This window comes from Neofelis nebulosa, chromosome 10 (assembly GCF_028018385.1).
Source record: "Neofelis nebulosa isolate mNeoNeb1 chromosome 10, mNeoNeb1.pri, whole genome shotgun sequence".
Lineage (NCBI taxonomy): Eukaryota > Metazoa > Chordata > Mammalia > Carnivora > Felidae > Neofelis > Neofelis nebulosa.
In genome coordinates this window covers 22408294-22428320 of record NC_080791.1, presented here as the reverse complement: position 1 = coordinate 22428320, position 20027 = coordinate 22408294, and the positions used below count along the sequence as shown (strand labels likewise).

At 43.6% G+C, this 20027-nt stretch overlaps 1 protein-coding gene across 1 annotated transcript; it reads right to left on the bottom strand.

Moving 5' to 3' along the window:
- Positions 1 to 6122: 6122 nt before the first annotated feature.
- EI24 (EI24 autophagy associated transmembrane protein) lies at positions 6123 to 19310 on the bottom strand. Its single transcript, XM_058687226.1, has 11 exons — positions 19112 to 19310; positions 15859 to 15969; positions 13094 to 13239; positions 12177 to 12237; positions 11285 to 11351; positions 10588 to 10712; positions 10151 to 10270; positions 9686 to 9797; positions 8673 to 8784; positions 8201 to 8275; positions 6123 to 7265 (listed from the first exon to the last, which is right to left on the bottom strand). The coding sequence occupies exons 2-11, from the start codon at positions 15898 to 15900 to the stop codon at positions 7103 to 7105; spliced, it is 1023 nt and encodes a 340-aa protein (XP_058543209.1). The 5' UTR covers positions 15901 to 15969; positions 19112 to 19310; the 3' UTR covers positions 6123 to 7102.
- Between the last annotated feature and the right edge of the window lie 717 nt (positions 19311 to 20027).

Below are 20027 nucleotides of genomic sequence, written 5' to 3'. Positions count from 1 at the left end.
CCAAGGCTCGATACGCCACTTCGAGAGAGCGATAGGATTGTGGAACTGTCTGTCAGGGCTGGAGGCGGGGACAAAGGCGCGCTCCTACTTCTTAACTGGGCAATACAGATATCACTCGGCCGTCAGGGGGCGGGACTTCGTGCTCTTGTAGAGCTGTGATAGACCCGCTCATGAGAGCGAGAGCGCGGAAAGAACGTGCTCGGAGCAGTTTGGTTGAGAGCCGAGGAGTGACGTGTCGGTCTGCGGACCGCGAAGGAGTCGCGGGGGATGAAGGTGTGGCGGGTTTACCCCAGTCATGTGACCAGAAGCGGAAACTACGCGGAGGAATAAACCGAATCTACAAATCCCAAAAAGCCGGGTTAGGGTATCTCCTCTCTCGGTTTCCAGGAGATTGTAGAAATTGACCGTCACCAAACATAAGGTTAGAGAAGAGGAGGGAAGAACATTCTACCAATTTTAAATAAACACTCAAACGCTTTCTCGTCCAGACCGTTATATCTTGTACGGGATTTGTCCGGCAGTTCGTTCAAGAGCTGTTTTTGACAGCGATAGCCGAGAGAGCCCTGCCGATTTCTCGAGGCGTATCCTTTTCTTAAGCCCCCGACTTCGTGAACGAGCATGCCTAGCCCTAAAAGGATCGTGGCTTTTGGTTAAATTGGCAGACTCTCCATTGCCAGGCTAGTAAGTCAACCACCGCCGCAGGGGCAGTCCTTGCAAGCAGTAGACAAGCGTTTTCCGGAGACCCAGCACGCAGCCTTGCTGTGCTTTGTCGGCTCACCCCTAACCACTTGTCTCTTTTCCCCCTTAACCGCCCTCCCCCTGGCGGGGGGGGGGGGGGGGGGAAGAAATGCTGAGGTAGGTGAGGGCTGGGGAGAGGGAGAAGGGCGAAGTTCAGCAGCCAATCCCGTCCCCTCTCAGACACGCGTGTATACACACACCCACACACTGCAGTGGGCAAAAGCTACACCAAAGAAAATGGGAGCGTCGGTAACTTCTAAGTCAGTGCCGATGCCACCACGCACTTCTCTTCCTATTTACACTGTGAATGCAAACCACCAAAGATAAACTGAAAGCATATTTAAATCAGTGCTTCAAAATCATGGGTACTTTTCACAATTCACATGACCAAGCTGACCCTGGGCCGTTATGATTCAACAGCTCTGGGGTGTTTTGTTTTGGTTTTTTTTTTTGCTTTTTTACAATGTGTTCACTGTAATTTTGCTAATGCAAGCAAACTAAAGCTGAACCTGAAGGAATTGCAGAACTTCCAGTAAATGCCTCTTCAAAACAAGAGCTGATTTTTTTTCTTGTTAAAAAAGAAAAAGGAATTAAAAATAGATTCCTTTGAAGTAAAAAAAAAAAAACTGTTTCAAGAACATAAAATCTTGGTTTTTCATTAATTTTTAAAAAATTGTTGAACATGTATGTTTCTTAAAGGGAATCTCATAAGTTTCCAGGTGGTAAAATTAAGTCAATTTTTTTCAAAGTCAAAGTATACTACTCAAGAACAAAGTTCAAAATTTAAGCCTATTGTTAGGATGATTCTTTATTACCAATTGATAGGGAAAGTCTTCTCTGTAAGTAAAATCAAGGTCGGGACAGCAGTCATGGGGGAAATTATAGTTATTGTAAACCCAGATATGATACATAAATTCAGCATATTAATTAATCCTCCTTCCTCCTGCTTTATTGAACCAAAAGTTTTGAGTTGGTTCTTTCAGAAACACTATTTTTACTATTTCATCAATTGCTTAGAATAAAGCTATATTTTGCTTGCTTTGTAGGAGTCAGTTCATTCCTGTGAAGCTCTTGGTCTTTCCTGAAGTGTCTACTTAACATCTTTTACCTCATTATTCCAAAGAACACATGCCTTCATCTCATCTGAGGCACACAAGAGTAACAGTAGCTATTTTTTTCTTCAAGATGTTCTCCCCAGAATCTACCTTTTCAGGTGTGCTGCAAAAGCTACATTACCAAGATTTCTTCCTAATGCACCTATTTCACTGTTTCACATTGTTTGGTTAGGTATTTTGTTTTGTTTCAGTTACTCATCTATTTCTTGGATTTTTCCCTTTGATAGATTTTCAAGTAATTTTTTCAAGAAAGCAGTGGAAAGCAAACAATGCCTTTGTTTTGCCCTTAATAACACAGAATTATGGAAACAAAATTGGGACTCACCCATCCCTTATACACGACCACACACACAAAAAAGCACCCTTTTAAGGCATTTTATCTTCTGTCATCTAGAGTTGTTCTTAAGAAGCCTAATGCCCATGTCAATCACAATCCTCTGCAAGTAACCTATTTTTCTCTTTGATGAATGGCTTTTCCTTAAAGAACCCATCTATGTGTTTTTCTTTCATTTTTGCTGCTTTACTTTTTGCAGGAACTTTTTATCCGAAAACTCCAATTTTGTCATCAGTCCAGGAAATTTTCTTTGGTTGTATTCTTGTCCCCTTGTTCCTGTTCTCATTTTCTGAAGGTGCTATTTAAATGAATGCCAGACCTCCTGATTTTTGGACATTTCCATGATTCTTAACTTTTTCCATGTCTTGATCATTCTGCTCTATGTTCTGAGAACTTTCCTTAATTTTATCTTTCAGTTCTCTAATTTAGGCTCCTCAGTGTCACTTTTTTAAATCATTTATTTTTTAATCCTGATAAATGTAGTCTTTCATCCCCATCTCCTATTTCACCCACCCACCCCTCCCCTCGCCTCTGGTAACCACGTTCGTTCTCTATTGTTAAGAGTCTGTTTCTTGGTTTGTCTTTTATTCCTTTGCTCGTTTCTTAAATTCCACGAGTGAAATCATATAGTATATCTTTCTCTTCTTTCACTTAGTATCATATTCTCTAGCTCCATCCATTGTCATTGCAAATGGCAACATTTCTTTTTATGGCTGAGTAATATTCCACTACACACACACACACACACACACACACACACACACACACACACACACCACTTCTTCTTTATCCATTCACCTATCAAAGGACACTTGGGCTGCTTCCATAGTTTGGCTAATGTAAATAATGCTGCAATAAACACAAGGGTGCATGTATCCCTTTGAATTAGTATCTTTGTATTCTCTGGGTAAATAGCCAGTAGTGCAACTACTGCATTGTAGGATAATTTTTTTTTTAATTTTTTGAGGGAGCTCCATGCTGTTTTCCACTCCCACCCACAGTGCACAAGGGTTTCTTTTTCTCTACATCCTCGCCAACACTTGTCTCTTATTTTAGCTATTCTGACAGGTGTGAGATGGTATCTCATCGTAATTTTGATATGTATTTCCCTGATGATGATTGATGTTGAGCATCTTTTCATGTGTCTATTAGCCATCTGGATGTGTTCTTTTGAGAAATGTCTGTTCATATTTTCTCAGTGTAACTTTTATAAGCCATCTCATTTTATTTTCACAATTGCTTTAATGTCTAAGAACTTTCCTATTTCACCCCCTTTTCATAAGTAAGTGTTCTTACTTTATGGATGCAAGTTTCCCAAATTTCTATGAAAGTAGTTATTAGAATTTTTAAAGTTACCTTTTGTTCTGGAATTAACTTTCCTCCAGGTCCATGTGGTCTTTTATTTATTTTGAGAGAGAAAGCATGAGTGGGGGAGGGATACAGAGGAGTGAGAATCCCAAGCAGGCTCTGCACTGTCAAGAGCAGAGCCTGACACAGGGCTCGAACTCACAAACTGCAAGATCACGACCTGAGCCGAAGTCAGAGCTTAACTGACTGAGCCACCCAGACGTCCCCCAGGTCCAGGTGGTCTTATGTGTATTTTGGGAAAGCTCCAGAGAGGCTTCTGATGCTGATCCAGAACTATTTATTTTCTCCATGGGTCTGAGAGCACTACAAAACATTTAAATTTGAAATCAGAGAATGAATACAAGAATGGGAGGCTGAGTGTACAGCCTAACCTCTCATCCCACTGAGATTCTCTGAAATCCAGTTTTATCCAGCTTTGAGACCTATGGAAAGTAGCAGCTATTTGAACATGTTATTTTTAAAATTTTGATCACTTGTCACTCTCTTTCACGGCACTGTTAGGTCCAAGAGGACAGTAATCATCTTTCTGGATCATCCTTGAATCCCCAGTACTTTGCACAGTGCCCAACAGAGAAGGCAGTCAAATGTTACATGATGAAGTCATCCGTTGGCTGTATGGACTCACTCTATGGACTCCAAAATATTTCAGTGATGCATGGCTCTCATTATTTAAAAGGCAGAAGTTACACTGTAGTCAGCTTCCTTTTAACTTCTGTGGGTCATTATAGCATAGGGGGAATGTAAATGGGGAAGGAGGGAAATTCCATTGTACTACTGAGCTGATAGTCTTTACGAGAACGGTCTCGATAGAGGTAAACACATGAACGTAGAAACTGAATGTACTACTGTTATCAGAAAATGTAAGTGGAGGGGCGCCTGGGTGGCGCAGTCGGTTAAGCGTCCGACTTCAGCCAGGTCACGATCTCGCGGTCTGTGAGTTCGAGCCCCACGTCAGGCTCTGGGCTGATGGCTCAGAGCCTGGAGCCTGTTTCCAATTCTGTGTGTCTCCCTCTCTCTCTGCCCCTTCCCCGTTCATGCTCTGTCTCTCTCTGTCCCAAAAATAAATAAAAAACGTTGAAAAAAAAAAAAAAAAAAGAAAATGTAAGTGGAGAGAAACTGAATAGACAGTGAACAGACAACTACAGTTGCCTTTTTTATTTCCACAGTTGTTATTCTTTTAAGGTGGTTCAAAAACCTCCAACCACTGGCTGTCCTCTTCTCAGTCCCTCTTCAACTTTCTCTTGGCCCTTTCCTAAGTGCAGAGCAATTAAGTAGGAATGTGAATCTGTCCATTTAAAACTTTCCAACCAATTTAAAAACATCCTGAGGTTTGAAGTGTCCACTTTCTAATTCTTCAAGCTGCTACAATGGGTGACTAAGCTCTAGATGGGGTACAAGGGTAGTGTGTTGAACCACAAATACCTGTCGAAGTCATGATGCCTATTCCTAAAAAGAACTTTTGTGAACAGGAATCCTGAGATCCTCCTGGTTGCATGGTTAAAACTCAAGCTCTCTCATGTTTAGCAATGTGATCTCCCTTACTTTGTTACTGTTCATCTGCCTCAAATTGCCATTCTGAACTTGGCAAAAACACAGCCTAATCTCCCTTCGATTCTAATTTCCTAACCACTGCCCTCAGGCCCTCCCCCTAATGAAAATGTACGAAAAGTTCACACTGCTTTTGCGTGCATCTCATTTGAGACTGTGGCCAGATTTCTATTATAGATATGTCTAACCTATCATTTGTGCAGGCCTGGCCTCTCAGTTACACTAATAAAACTGTGGATTCCTCACTTCCATCTTTAAGCATCTTCTGTAGCCAGTCACAGTGCTGGATAAGCATCACTTCATCCACTTAACCTCCCACCCTTCCAAACTAAGACCAGCTTAGTTGTATAAACACAAATTTCAGGCAGCAAAGATGCGGCCACTTAAATAACTACACCAATTGTAAAAATTTAATCTTAAATAAGGTAATTGCTGATGAAATATGAAGATCTTTGTCAAACCACCCCCACAGCAACCTGGAAGTATTTCTCTGCAATACTACTGTCAAATGACCAAAGATATCACAGATGAATATTGGAAGGAAACCTTATTTTAACTATGTCATTTACATTTTCTTGTGCACAATCTGGTAACAACACCCACTTCCAAGATGCCCATTATTTTAAAACCTTCTATACTTTGAACTTGCTTTTATGTCTCTCAGCAATGAATTTTACATCCTTACTGTCTTGTACGTAATAAACGTTTCTGTTAACCAAATGTCTAACCTCTTGCCAAATGCAAACGTTCAATACACTGAAACCTAAAAGCCTCTCCCACCCTTCCTGAATATGCAGGAGACACAGATACATACAGACTTTAAAATAAACAGTTCCCAATTCTTTCACAAGATGTAAACATGATTATAATCACACACTCCGCACTTTCTTAGGGAACATTTTTTAGGACTAATCTCTCAAAACCACAACCAAATTATCCAAGGCAAAGTCATGTGTTCCACTTAACATTTTTTAACGTTTCACAAGGTGATGACTTTTGAAAATCCAACCATTACACACTTGTGGGAAACCAGCTCACGTTTAATTGTGACATTTTAAAATCGGACAAGTGTTTTGACATCTGCCCCCCTCCCCCATATTTAGTCTCTTTAAAATGACAGGAAAACACCAACCAATCACAGGCTTAATGGGTTTAATAAATTTACCCCTTCAGTTCCTATCTGCAGCACCCAGGATTCCTTTGAAATTCCAGACAGACCCGGCAGCGGCCAGCAGCACACTTCGGACCTCCAGAGTTAAAAGTGCAGGTTCTCTGAGCATTCGGTGTTGTGTGGCACTTGTCCGAAACTGGTACTTCCCTACAGCTGGGGAACTTTCGGTGTACCAGTGGAAAAAAAGCTTTTCCCCTTCAAGGGGAAGAAAATCACTCCTCAAGACCCAGCAGATCTGGCTGTGAGGTCTTTCCTCCTGTCCCATCTCTTCGGGCTTGTTTTTTTGCAGTGGAGCAAGAGAGACCAAAATCTAACCTGAGTTACAAGAAACAAGACAGTGATGGCTATAAAGGGAGTGACCCGGAGCAAATGAGATGCTCCTTTGCCTCCCACATCCAATATATGTGCTTCACAGAAAAACAACAAAAAAGTAACAGGTCCACAAAATACAACAGCTAGAATTACAAAATCCATTCATCCAGAGGGTGGTGGAAGGCAGGAAGGGGAGTTGGGAGGGTAAATGGCACAGGGAGAAAAAAAAGTATTCAAATCAGTTCAGGCACGGGGGCTGGCAAGTGCTAGAAAAGAGCTGCAGAAAAACCTGTGGTCCATTCAGACCCACCGATGTTAGAAATCCACATACTGGTGTCAGGAAGATTCTGCCTTATGTGCACCAGAGACACAAATCCCAATTCCTCAGAGAGAAGGGAGTATGCAGCGGGCCCTTGGCAGAGCGGGTCCTGCCTTCTCTGGCAGAGGAGGTGACAAGGAAAGGAGCTCCTACAGCCCCCTTCTGATCCCGCCCATCCCCTCTGGGTGGCAGGCGACTCAGTGGCCTGCAGCAGCCTTCAGTTTGGCAGGAGACGGATGCGGTGAAGGGAATTTCTCGGCAGAGGTTGAGCTACTCAGGGCAGACTGCAGGTAGACCGTCTTGTGGAAAAGTCTGTTGCTTAGGAAAACCACCAAAGAGAAGAGGCGCAACTGGAAAAGGCTGAAAGGCAAGAGACCCGACTTGTTAGATCCCGAGCTGCTCAAACTTCGTGTTTTCACTACTTGACAGCTTATTTTTAAAATTTTTAAAAATTTAGGTTAAACATTTTTAAATGACATAGGGGAAAATAGGAGAACTGAAATTTGATCAAGGAAGGACAGACACTAGACACATGGGTTAACAGGCAGCAACCAAAGAATGCACTGGGTCTGATGCGGTCACGAGTACGACAGAATCGCCACTGGGAGTGTCAGGCTTCGAGAAATAAAGTTACATTTCAGGTTAATTCTGATTTGAGGAATACTTGTCTATGGCTGACTTCAGAGTATAAACATCAAGCCATGTCTGAAGACATCAAATACTACATGTGCTCCATTTTCAAGAGTTTCAGGGGACAGCCAATTACAGAGCCTGCAATTCCAGTGAGCAAGAATGAGCCAACACCCAAAGCAGATCCGAAATGTTTAATACACGTATCCTCACTGACTTCAGCAAAACTGATCAAAGATTAAACTTTTTTTTTTTTTAAACTTCAGGAGTGTTATTATTATTGCTGAAGATTCACAGTACTTTTACTATCAATAAACTCATGTAGCCAGATCACATAGCCCACTATAAAAAGTTGGCCATTTTTACAAAAATGGACTTACCCATAGGTGTTTACAAGTGCCTTATGTTCAGTGAACTGTTAAATTTTAAGAATATGTGTAATTCTTTGTAATGTAATGTGCATATATGCCTGGGAAAAATTGGCGAATCCATTCCACAAGTGTTTTTCTCTCATCATAGTATGTATTAATGTTTTCCTACAATGTAAGAGGCTATTTTTTAAAAAGTCTCATTCCTATAATTGTGATGTTATAGCCCTGATCCTTTACACAGACAGATAGCTTACATTAGTTACTACATTTTAGCCAACACTGGCTAATACTTACTATGCTTTGCCAGGGGTCTTTGCTTCATTGGCGCTGATAATGAATAGAGGAAAGAGGATGGAGAAGAGGCAGCCACTGTAAACAGAAGGGAAAGAGTCACCTTCATGACAGCCAAGACTTTGGAAGGGATATTAGAAGCCCAAAGTTCCCTTGCCTCCAGAGCTAACATCATGGCTTGATGAAATCTTAATGTTTCAAACATCTCCAAATTTTTTTTTTTTCCTAAGCACCAGCTACTTTTAACACTGCTCCAGGAGGCAACATAAAAGGGTATGTATGGCATATAGAATCATGCAGGCTAGATTTTAATGCTGACAAACATCTGACTATCTGTCAAGGAGAAAAAGTCTGCAGACCGGACAGCCAAGTAAGAATGGAAAATGCCTACCACAGGAGCAGGTATACGGAAGGTGCTCCCTACAATGAGTCTTTATTTTTACTAGTCCCCATCAAGTCCCTCAGGTCAAATTACCTGATAATATATGAGGACTGCATTGCTGTGAGGAAAGCCAAGGGCAAACCAAATCCAAAGTAGTAAGGCCAATTCCTTTCTATGTTTGACAACCGCTGATGCATCTCAATTCCTAAAACAAGAGAGCTGATACAATTAGATCGCTTATTTCCTTTTAGTCAAATGACTACGTAGACAAATTATTTGAGGTCTCAGTTTTAGGTACAGATATGTCATGTAGAACAGTTAAAAAAAAAGCATACAAATTGGAATCGTTTGAATATGGTAAGGCTTCTGTGCAAAGCTTTTCAGTTCAACAATCACAATTTCAAAGCTGCTAAGAATCATGAATTACCTCATCAGCATCCTTTGTCATGATGAGTCCTGAACAAAGGTATCAAATAAAAGGGCAGCCATTCTCTAGAAATCAATTAACCTCTTCCAAACATGGGACACCCAGACAGATATGCCAAGGTCTTTTAAAACATCCCCAAAAGAATATGAAAGCACTGACATCAAATAATTTATCTAATTCAGAATAATGCATGCTCTTTTACGCTATCGCATGGCTCAGTCAGAGCTACATCAAATTAAGCGGCATAAAGACAATGTTACATTGCCATATCCCCCAGCATCAAAGTTAAGGGTTAAAACCCCTTAAGTGAGGGGCGCCTGGGTGGCTCAGTCGGTTAAGCGTCCGACTTCAGCTCAGGTCACGATCTCGCGGTCCGTGAGTTCGAGCCCCGCGTCGGGCTCTGGGCTGATGGCTCGGAGCCTGGAGCCTGCTTCCGATTCTGTGTCTCCCTCTCTCTCTGCCCCTCCCCCATTCATGCTCTGTCTCTCTCTGTCTCAAAAATAAATAAAATGTTAAAAAAAAAAAAAAACCCTTAAGTGAAAATTCTCTCTTGCCAAAGAGGCTACTTCCTTCCAAAGATGGTTTGCCAATGGCCTAAGTATTGAACAGTTTAAGAAGTCTGCTTCGCAGCACTTCTGGACTGGACATCCTACTTCTCAGTTTCTTTACACAGACTCACCTTTATTGAACCAACGATATTCAAAGCAGTACAGTGAGTAGAGAAGGGACATATGCAGAAGACTAACCAGTTGACCAACAAGGTGGATGGGAAAGAGACTCACAAACATCCCCTGAAGAACAAATATGGAGAATCTTAATTCCAACACTTCAGAGAACTAACACTATTCACCTGCCACTGAGTCCTCCCCCTCTGCCTAGATAGCCTCACAGATGCTCCGTAAGGGTCTCAACAGCAGGAGAGTGGACAATGCCCATGAGCAAGGAAGAGCTGTTAAGTTCGTGTTGCTTATCATTTTAGGATTTTTAAATTCTCTATTTATTTCTGTGAAAAAATTATTTAAAAAGCATTACCTCCCATAAAGCTTATCTGCCCCTGTATAAATGCAACACCCTGTCTTTGTGAAGCTCCCTCTGGTGAATCCTTTTTCAAAATTTGCCCATGTACCCAGAAGGCCAGTCTCACCTGGATGAGGAAAAGAGCCTGCAGCAAAAGGTTGAAGAGCATGTCAGCAATTATTTTGCTGACACTAGGGAATGGGTGAGGCTTCCTCCCTGACACCTCAAATGCTAGGTCAGCTATGTCCTGTAACAGAGAAAGCAGCTCACCAAAACATGAATAAGATGGCTTCACTATCCATTCCCAAAGCTAAGGCCACTGATCTACCATTAGATCCGCCAGGTAAGAAAAGCCCCCGGACATCTGGCCATGAGATGCTTTTGCGACTGAGACAATAATTCCATTTTTTTTTACAAGAGCACAAAAATCACCACTGGCTGCATGACCAACAAAGGTTAAGGCTATGAAATCGTTCCTGCATAGCCACCACTCACAGGCTAAAACCTGCCACCCACCAACCCATCATGCGGCAGCACCCAGACTCCATTCTCTCCTGGACCTACCTGAAACCAAATGGCATTGACAACTTTGCTAAGCACAAACAGAGGAAGTACCCAAAGAGCACTGAAAATGGATGTAAGGAAGAATTCCAGCCACGACCAAACATCTCCATGTAGTGATGGATCACCTAAGAAAGGGGAAAAGAGAGTTGTCACTGTAACTGGAGAAATGAAAAACAAAAAAGACCGAATATGGAACCCCCTAGTTGGTGACTATTCTCCCTCACCACACACACACACACACACACACACACACACACACACACCCTGTGCTTCTTTCCAGCACACGACCATGACTACTTCAGATAGTTTTCCTCTTCGTAGACACATCAAATTCTAGCCACAGCTCTCACTGGAGTAGTCCTAGATATGTGCTGCTTACCTTGAGACAGACCCGCTTACCGGGTGCTGACTGACACATCACAGACCTTTGACAGTACACAGTATAAAGGAAACTACCTGGGTTTAAATCCCAGCTCGGCCCCTTACTAATAGTTTAACCTCGGGTAACTAACTTCCATTTTCTCATCCACGAAAATGATGTTGGTAACAGTACCCACTCAAAGGGTTGTTGACAGGCTTGAGCTAAAAACAGCTAAAGCTCCTGGAACAGGGAAGTGTTTGGTAAACTGAGGGAGACAGGGACAATCCCTTGTACCTCCGCCCCAGGCACGCAGCACACAGCAATGCATATACTTACCAATAATTTGGGCTGTTACTGACTGGAGTACAGGAATAAACACTCGATAAAACAAGAGGAGACTTAACTAAAGGAAAGAATAAAGTAAACATTAAAAGCTCTTCTTTAAAAAGAGTTCCAAGTTTCAGTGTCATTTTCCAGATGGAGGTGCCTTTTCAAGGAGCCCTGAAGAGGCACCAAAACTGGACCCGTTTCTATAGCCTAGTCCTTCTCTAAGGTACAAACCTGACATTGCTTGTAAAAACAGAGGATCTTAGGGACACAGACAAACATTTTAATAATATTCAGACCAAAATACAGGCACATACTAAATACATAGTAATATTTTATTAAGCAAACATCCAAAAACATCTGTGAAATGTTTGGATTAAGACAAGTTGGATTACATGGAATTCCAAGTCCCAAAAAAAAAATCTCACTACCCGTTCTTCAAAGTACTCAAATTTCACTTACGCCCGTGTTGGCTCTCAGTTAACTCTAGGCAACATATTCTGGTGTGGGTTTTCAATAGTCATCAATTCTAGTAGAATGATAAGACCAGGTGCAAGGATAACCTTGCTCTTGTCCTTCTGCCTTTCCCTTCTGATAGTTGCTCTTCTCCAAAATGCCCCATGTCAAGAGAAACTGTTACCGCTAACATTAAAACTTGTGAATGAGTCGTTTTTTTAAAAATAAAATGTATATTCAGGGCTATCCCTGACATTTACATACAAGTGTTCTGTGAGTGGAAATAAAATCATTGAGAAGCACAGATTCCCAGTTATGGTTTAAGCATGTATCAGTAGGTAAAAGCTACTTGTCTCAGTTTCAAGAAAAGAATTGAAAGCTATTAAAAGAGCAACAATCTGAAGATGCTTGTAAGGCACCTGGCATTTGAGGAAAAAGAACTCACCCAGAACACTCCACCATTCCAAGCGCAGCACTGGAAAATTCTACTAACGATACGCGGCTCACTGGAAAAGACCACATGCATTCAGCTAATATGGCACACAGGCCATTTCCAAATCAACATTCATTCACTCACTCACCATTACCTTTTGTTGGTTACCATTATTTTTCTAGCACCTACTGTTCTCTCAATGCTCTCCCAGTGTCAATAAGAAATGGTTAAAAATATTTCTTAGGGGCTCCTGAGTAGCTCAGTTGGTCAGGCGGTTAAACGTCCGACTTCGACTCAGGTCATGATCTCATGGTTCCTGAGTTCGGGCCCTGCATTGGGCTCAGCACAGAGCCTGCTTCGGAGATCTGTCTCCCTCTTGCTCTGCCCCTCCTCAACTCGCCTGGGAGCGCTCTCTCCTGTGCACTCTCTCCCCCTCTGTCTCAAAAATACATGAACATTAAAGAAAAATATTTCTAGGAAAACAGATTCTTATAATTATTATTTGCAGTTCTCTATTCACCATTCTGTCTTTTTAAAACACCATGACATTTTTTAAATGTCAGTTTATATAAATCTCTGCATTCTTTTTTTTAATTTCTTAAAATATCGATTGATTGATTGGGGGGGGGGAGGCGGCTGGATCCCTCGACCCTGAGATCACAACCTGAGCCAAACTGAAGAGTCAGACACAACCAACTGAAACACCATGACATTCTGAACAAGCATTATTAGTAGATCCTAGTTTAATTTAACGTGGGGGAAAAAAAAGAGTCACCCGTAACATTTTTTTGGAAAAAAAGTACAAAAAACAAAGGGGGTACTGAAACTCTGAGTGACTATATAAGGTCTTCATTCTACACTAAGGACCAGCCACTTTCTGAAGCGCCCTCCCCCTCAGATATCTTCTGACATCAGCCCCCACTGCTTACCTCTCTTGCTTCCTTTCTATACTTTGGGCTCTCCTCTGTGCCAGGACACTGCTTGCCCTTCTTCGACGCTGCTCCTCTCTCTTTTGCTGAATCCGAGCATCGAGCTTTGAGATGGTACAAATTCCCCAGATGGAGTCTTTGATTCCCTGTATTAAAGAGGGAGGAATACACATCAGGAGACTTTCCCAAATTACATAAAGTGAAATAACAGTGGAAACTATTGAAATTTCTCTGCTACATGGCTTAAGGGAGACTTAATCTTTTGATATAATTCAAAATTTATAGGAGTTGTAAGAATAGAACTTCCAAATATCCTTTCTCCAGCTTTGCGAAGTAATAATAAATGTGGTAAATTAATTATTTACATATATGCATTTTTCCTATATCAGAATGTGTATTTCCAAGAATGATATTCTTCCATATAAACCCAAGTTACCAATTCAAGAAATTTAATACCGAAATACTTGAATCTACAGTCTATATTCCAGTTTCTCCATTTGTCCCAACAATGCCCTCTAGGGCATGTTTACCCTTCACGTGTCAGAAATCAGTTCAGAATCATATACTACCTTTAGCTGTCATGGCTCTTTAGCCTCTTTCAATCAGAAACAGCTCTTCAGCCTGTCTTTCTTTTTGAAATACAGAGGTCAGTTATTTCATGCTACTCTCTCAATTCAGGTCCACTCACAATTAGACCCAGGTTGCCCCTTTTGGGGCAGGAATATCACAGAAGTGCTGGTGTGCCCTTCCCGGTATTACATCCAAAGACACATGACATCTGTCTGCCCTTGCGAGTCATGTTAATTTTACATACTCAGTCAAGGGGTTGTCCAGCTTTTCTCCACTATATGGTTGCAAACTTTTCATCTTGCAATTAATCAGCTATGGGTGGGCAGACAGGGCTGAGACCAGGCAAGTATCCTGCTCAAGTTCTCTCCCCTAGATTTAGTACCCACTGACAATTCTTGCTCAAACCAAGCTTGAAGAACATGGTTGCAAAACAGTGGCTTTCCAATCCCTCTACACTTAAGACTACAGAGCCCAGTATTGCCCTCCCCTATATTCTTTCAGTATTAATCAAATGCCTCTAGTATGTCCTCTATCCTGTGCTAAACTCTAGTGATACTGAGGACAAATTAAACACTGGTCTCTAGAATGACCACAGATGGAGAAAGACACAAAGAAATCATTACTATAAAATGTGAACAGCTGCAGGATAAGAGCATGCCACATAAGACGGAGATAATATGGCGGTAGAGCTGGAGAAAAAAATGTCCTTAAAGAGTGTATGAAGGGGGAGAAGGCTAAGTCTATTAAGACAGTGACAGAAGCTCTTGCCAACCATATTGGAAGAGCTCCAACAGCAGAAAATTTTCTGTTAGTGCTACAACCTCCAGAACTGCCTATCACCCAGTCCCAAAAACTACACTCATTCATCCATCCATTCACCCACACATTAAGCATCTTCAATGAGCTAGACATTGGTCATATGTAATGAACTTTTAAGCACTCCCATTGAGCAAGGACCGCCCCCATCCTCCCCCCCGCCCCCCCCCCCCCCCCCCACAATTGAATGGGCCTCTTTCTTGCTCCCAGGAATACAGCTACATGGGCTACAACCAGGGCATTAAGTCTCAGACATCCACTATGATGGAACTGTGTGCTATTGGTTAATTTGGGTTATTAAGTCCTAAACAGATCTTTATGGGACATTTTCCTAGAGCATCATCTGCACCATGTAGAATGAAGAGAAAATAGGTTCTGTAATGCAAATATGAATAGAGTAGTTTAGGTAATAGTATTATATCAATGTTCATTGTTTAATTTTGACCAGTGGACCAAGGTTACATAACATTAGGGGAAGCTGGTGAAGGATATAGGGCAACTCTTTGTACTATCCTGCAACTTTTGTGTAAGTCTAAAATTATTCCAAAATAAGAAGTTTTTTTTTTAAATATAAGTGTCAGTATCCTTTTTTTTGAGAGAGAGGGCAGAAGTGAGGGAGGGGCAGAGAGAGAGATAATCCCATGAGGGGCAGAGAAAGAGAGGGAGGGAGGGAGGGAGGGAGGGAAGGAGGGAGGGAGGGAGAGAGAAAGGGAGGGAGAGAGAAAGGGAGGGAGAGAGAGAGAAAGGAGGCTCACCCGAAGCAGGGCTCGTGTTTTACCCGAAGCGGGGTTCGTGCTCACCTGATGCAGGGCTCGAGCTCATGAATGTGAGATCATAACCTGAGCCAAAGTCAGATGGTTAACGACTGAGCCACCCAGGAGCCCCCAAAATAAAAAGCTTCTCATTTCTTTATTTTAATGTTTATTCATTTTTTGAGAGAGAGAGAGCACAAGTGGAGGAAGGACAGAGAGAGAGGGAGGGAGACACAGAATCCCAAGCAGGCTCTAGGCTCTGAGCTGTCACTACAGGGCCCAACACAGGGCTCAAGCTCATGAGCCATGAGATTATGACTCGAGCCGCAGTTGGACGCTTAATTGACTTGAGTCCCCCAGGCACCCCCACTAAAAATCTTTCTAAAGAAAAGGCTCTGGAGCCAAACTGACCAAGGTTCCAATACTAGAGACATGCACTAGATAGGTCTCTCAAGCTTCTGGAAGATGCAGGACAATACTTACTGTCCTGAGTAGTATGGATGAGAATGAAAACCTGCATGTGAAGAACCCAACAAATATAATAAAAATTCCCCCAAAAAACCTAAAGGATTTCCTAGTCGGTTTCTGTAGCAAAAAGATCAAGAGATTACTCGATGACATACTCACCCTGGCAAGGTCCTGGAGAAAGGTTTTGACACTGTCAGCCATCTCTTCACCACCCAAACTACTAACTACACAGGAGAGAGAAGCGTCTCAAAATCTTTCATCCTGAAGGACCTGGAAACAGATGGAACATAATGGGGCAACAAACAGTTATCTTACAGGTAAGTTACCTCACATACATTTCTACACGATGATGTTTTCCATGTATTTACATCTCTACTCAGAGTGCAGCAGATTCCAGCACTCCCGTAGATACTAACACAGTGAACTAAGTAAAGATACACCTGCAACAGCTGAACCCTGAAAGCAATACCATTTTTTTCACGTTTGACAGATAAAGTAACCACGTGAGCAGGGGAGGGGCAGAGAGGAAGAGAGGAAAAGAAGGAGAGAGAGAATTCCAAGAAGGCTCCACGCTCAGTGTGGAGCTGGATGTGGGGTCGATCTCACAATCGACCGGGGACCCAGGCGACCGAAGCAATACAAATTTTAAATTACTTCCCACTCTTTCACTTTTATATGGGGTAAATGTGCTCTTGGACCAGGCCTCCTTAGGCCTTGAAGTCCCTAACTATCCCTCCTACACTTCCCAAATACTTGAGGATTTGATGAGTGATAATTACATTTCAGTATCCTCCTAAGCGATTATTTATGCTTGATGTATAACCTCAAACACTTGAATGAAAACACAAGAGCAAGATGAAAGTTCTAGCAAGAATTACTAAATACTGGGGCGCCCGGGTGGCTCAGTCGGTTAAGCGGCCGACTTCGGCTCAGGTCATGATCTTGCGGTCCGTGAGTTCGAGCCCCGCGTCGGGCTCTGTGCTGACAGCTCAGAACCTGGAGCCTGTTTCAGATTCTGTGTCTCCCTCTCTCTGACCCTCCCCTGTTCATGCTCTGTCTCTCCCTGTCTCAAAAAAAAATAAAAAAAAAAAAAGTTAAAAAAAAAATTTTTTTTTAAAAGAATTACTAAATACTATAATTCATGCACAGGATCCTCTGGTATACAAGTGAGCTTAAGGTACAATGTGAAACTGCCCACCTAGACCACCAAATAAGCCTCCCTCTGCTTTCAACTTTAAATATATACATATATATATACACACACAATTTTTTTTTTTTTTTAACATTTATTTATTGTTGAGAGACAGAGGCAGAGCATGAGCAGGGGAGGGGCAGAGAGAGGGAGACACAGAATCCAAAGCAGGCTCCAGGCTCTGAGCTGTCAGCACAGAGCCCGACGGGGGCTCGAACCCACAAACCGGGAAATCATGACCTGAGCCAAAGTCGGATGCTCAACTGACTGAGCCACACAGGCGCCCCTATACACACAATTTTAATATGCACGCAAGAAACGGTGGACTATAAACTGGGCCAAAAAAGTTCATGTGTATAAACATTCTTTAAAATACTATAACTTTTTCATTTTATGTATTTCTCAGGTGAATGAGAAATCTAGCTTCAAAAATTATGAGAGACTTTCACAAGCATCTTGTATAAACTCAACTTTCAAAACACAGCACATTTTGTCACATATATAACCACTTCAAACTGTACCTTGACCCAACTGGATTAGTGCCACCCAGAACCAGAAGAACAAGGAATATAGTGGTAGGAAGGCAACTTTCACAACACCGTATGTACCACCTGCTCCTGAGGTCAAATCCCATTACTTCAGAATAAAGAAGTTTCTAGAGTAAGAAACTTCTGTTAACACTCCCAGTTGGAAACAAAAACACCTCACAGTGACAGGATAACTCGCTGCCAGGTGAATAATAACTGTTCAAGGATGATACTAGTTTGTAAAGACTATCATGGATTCACTCTTTTTTTTAATTTTTTTTTTTTTAACGTTTATTTATTTTTGAGACAGAGAGAGACAGAGCATGAACGGGGGAGGGTCAGAGAGAGAGGGAGACACAGAATCTGAAACAGGCTCCAGGCTCTGAGCTGTCAGCACAGAGCCTGACGCGGGGCTCGAACCCACGGACTGCGAGATCATGACCTGAGCCGAAGTTGGACGCTTAACCGACTGAGCCACCCAGGCGCCCCTATCATGGATTCAAACCAGCTACTTTCTCATCTATAAATTAAGGATCTTAAAATTCTCCATTCGTCTTTTGAATACAAGGTATAACATGAAAATGGTAACTTCTATATAAACATAATCCCAGTAAACATGAACTAGCTTGGGAATTTAAGGAAACCAATCACTTAGCCTGGATTTCTCACAGGGCACAAAGCACGGCAGTTCTAGTCCAGCAGAACAGCTGTGTTACCTGAACCGTGGCCATGAACACCTGGTTTCTGCACGTACAAGTGGCAGGTTACCTAGTGGCCAACAGCAGCCTTGGTAGGACAAGTCACTTCAATTCTCTACAGAGACCCTAACAGCCTTCCTTCAGGAATTCTTGGTGATTGTCCGTTTTGACAAAAACTGAAGCATGGAGAAAAACAGAACTTGACACAATTTAAGACCACACAGGAGGAACGTTACAACTGAGCTGGAAGGAAAGAAGATGCATCTGGTTCTCATCATTTTACAGCTGGAGGAACTGAGTCTCCGAAGTTAAATGGCTTGCTCAAAATCACAGCAAATGAAAGCCTACTGCAATCTTCAAAACCCTGGTGTTCAGACCCTCTGTCGGGACTTCTTTTTCCTCAAGCTTTGCAATTAGTTTAACCCGAGCCATCCCATGGACAACTTCTGAACCTAGATCTACAGACGGCCATTAGATTCTCAGCAGTCATTAGAACTTATTAAGCATCTACTGAAGCACAGTCCTGTCCTTTCATTTCTAAGCCACCAAGCCCGGAAAGCAGGAACCTGTCCTAGCCCACACCAGGTGCAGAAAGGATGAGCATCCTCACGTCTCACGGGGGCTCCACGGATTGCCCCGGACCCACGGGCTCAGACGCATCTTCGCCTTAGCTCCTTGCCAATTTCGACCGGAAACTAGTCTCCTCCCGCAACCCAGCCGTACACGAGGTGCGGAGCACGCTCACCTCCGGTCACACGCAGAGCTAAACATAGACGCGCCGCACCTGGGGCAGCGTCCCGCGCCCCGGCCCGACCCCGCTCGGGCCGGAACCTTCCTGCCAGGGGTCCCCTGCAGGAGCCCCTGCCCCGAACCCCGCACCTCCGCGCTCGGGGCCTCCCTGTCCTCGCACGCCCTTACCGCCCCTGCCTCGCAAGGCCCCAGCCGCGCGCCCGCTACGCGGCGCCAGGGGCCTGGCTCGGCCACTCTGCACCTACCCGGCCGCTCCGCCGCCCGGCCCCTCGCCCACTGCGCGTCGGCTCGGCTCCTCCTGGCCCCTTCACGCCCGGCCGCCAGCTCCCGCCCGGGCGCTCCCAGGGCCGGGGCCGCTGCGCCCGAACTGGGCATGCCCGGGCCGCACGGGGCCGCTGGGAAGTCGGGCGGGCGCCGAGCCGAGCGCAGACGATCCGAGCCACGCCGCGCCGCCCCGGGTGGCGGGGGCGGGGCCGCAGCGGCGGAGGGGGCGGGGCCAGACGGGGCGACTGAGCCTGGGAAATGCAGTCCGTGGGCCGGGCCTCGCCCGTCCCGCGCCGCGTGCGAGGAAGCCCAGGACCGCCCGACGCGCTTCCCATACCGCTTTCCTCATCCCGTCCTTCCCGATACCTCATCCTGTTTTTTGCCCTCCCCAGTATACTCCTGCCTGGTTGCTTGTCCTTCTAAAACCCTACGAAACCTAACAACAGAACGAAATAGAGGTCACCTTGGTTTATCTGGTTGGAGATTTTTGTAAGCAAAGGGTACTAAGCAAGATGGGTTTAAGTCAGGATCATCAAGAACAAACAGGACAAGCCGCTATGCAGTTTGGCTGCATTAGGTGTGTACTCTGATGGCAAACTGATGGTTGAGATTAAAATTTTAAAAATAAAGGGGCACCTGGGTGGCTCAGTCGGTTAAGCGGCTGACTTCGGCTCAGGTCATGATCTCACGGTCCGTGAGTTCGAGCCCCGCGTCGGGCTCTGTGCTGACCGCTCAGAGCCTGGAGCCTGTTTCCGATTCTGTGTCTCCCTGTCTCTCTGCCCCTCCCCTGTTCATGCTCTGTCTCTCTCTCTGTCTCAAAAATAAATAAATGTTAAAAAAAATTTTTTTTTTTAATAAAGAAATAAAACCTTTTCATCTCCATCCCCACCAGTCCAT

Bases quoted from the DNA above. Each gene is read 5' to 3' on its own strand.
- EI24 (XM_058687226.1), bottom strand. From the start codon at position 15,900: ATGGCTGACAGTGTCAAAACCTTTCTCCAGGACCTTGCCAGG. The intron at 10,271-10,587 runs GTAGGTCCAGGA...TCTCTGTTACAG, and splicing joins TCAATGCCATTTGGTTTCAG to GACATAGCTGACCTAGCATT. The intron at 9,798-10,150 runs GTGAGACTGGCC...TTTGTTCTTCAG, and splicing joins AGGCTCTTTTCCTCATCCAG to GGGATGTTTGTGAGTCTCTT.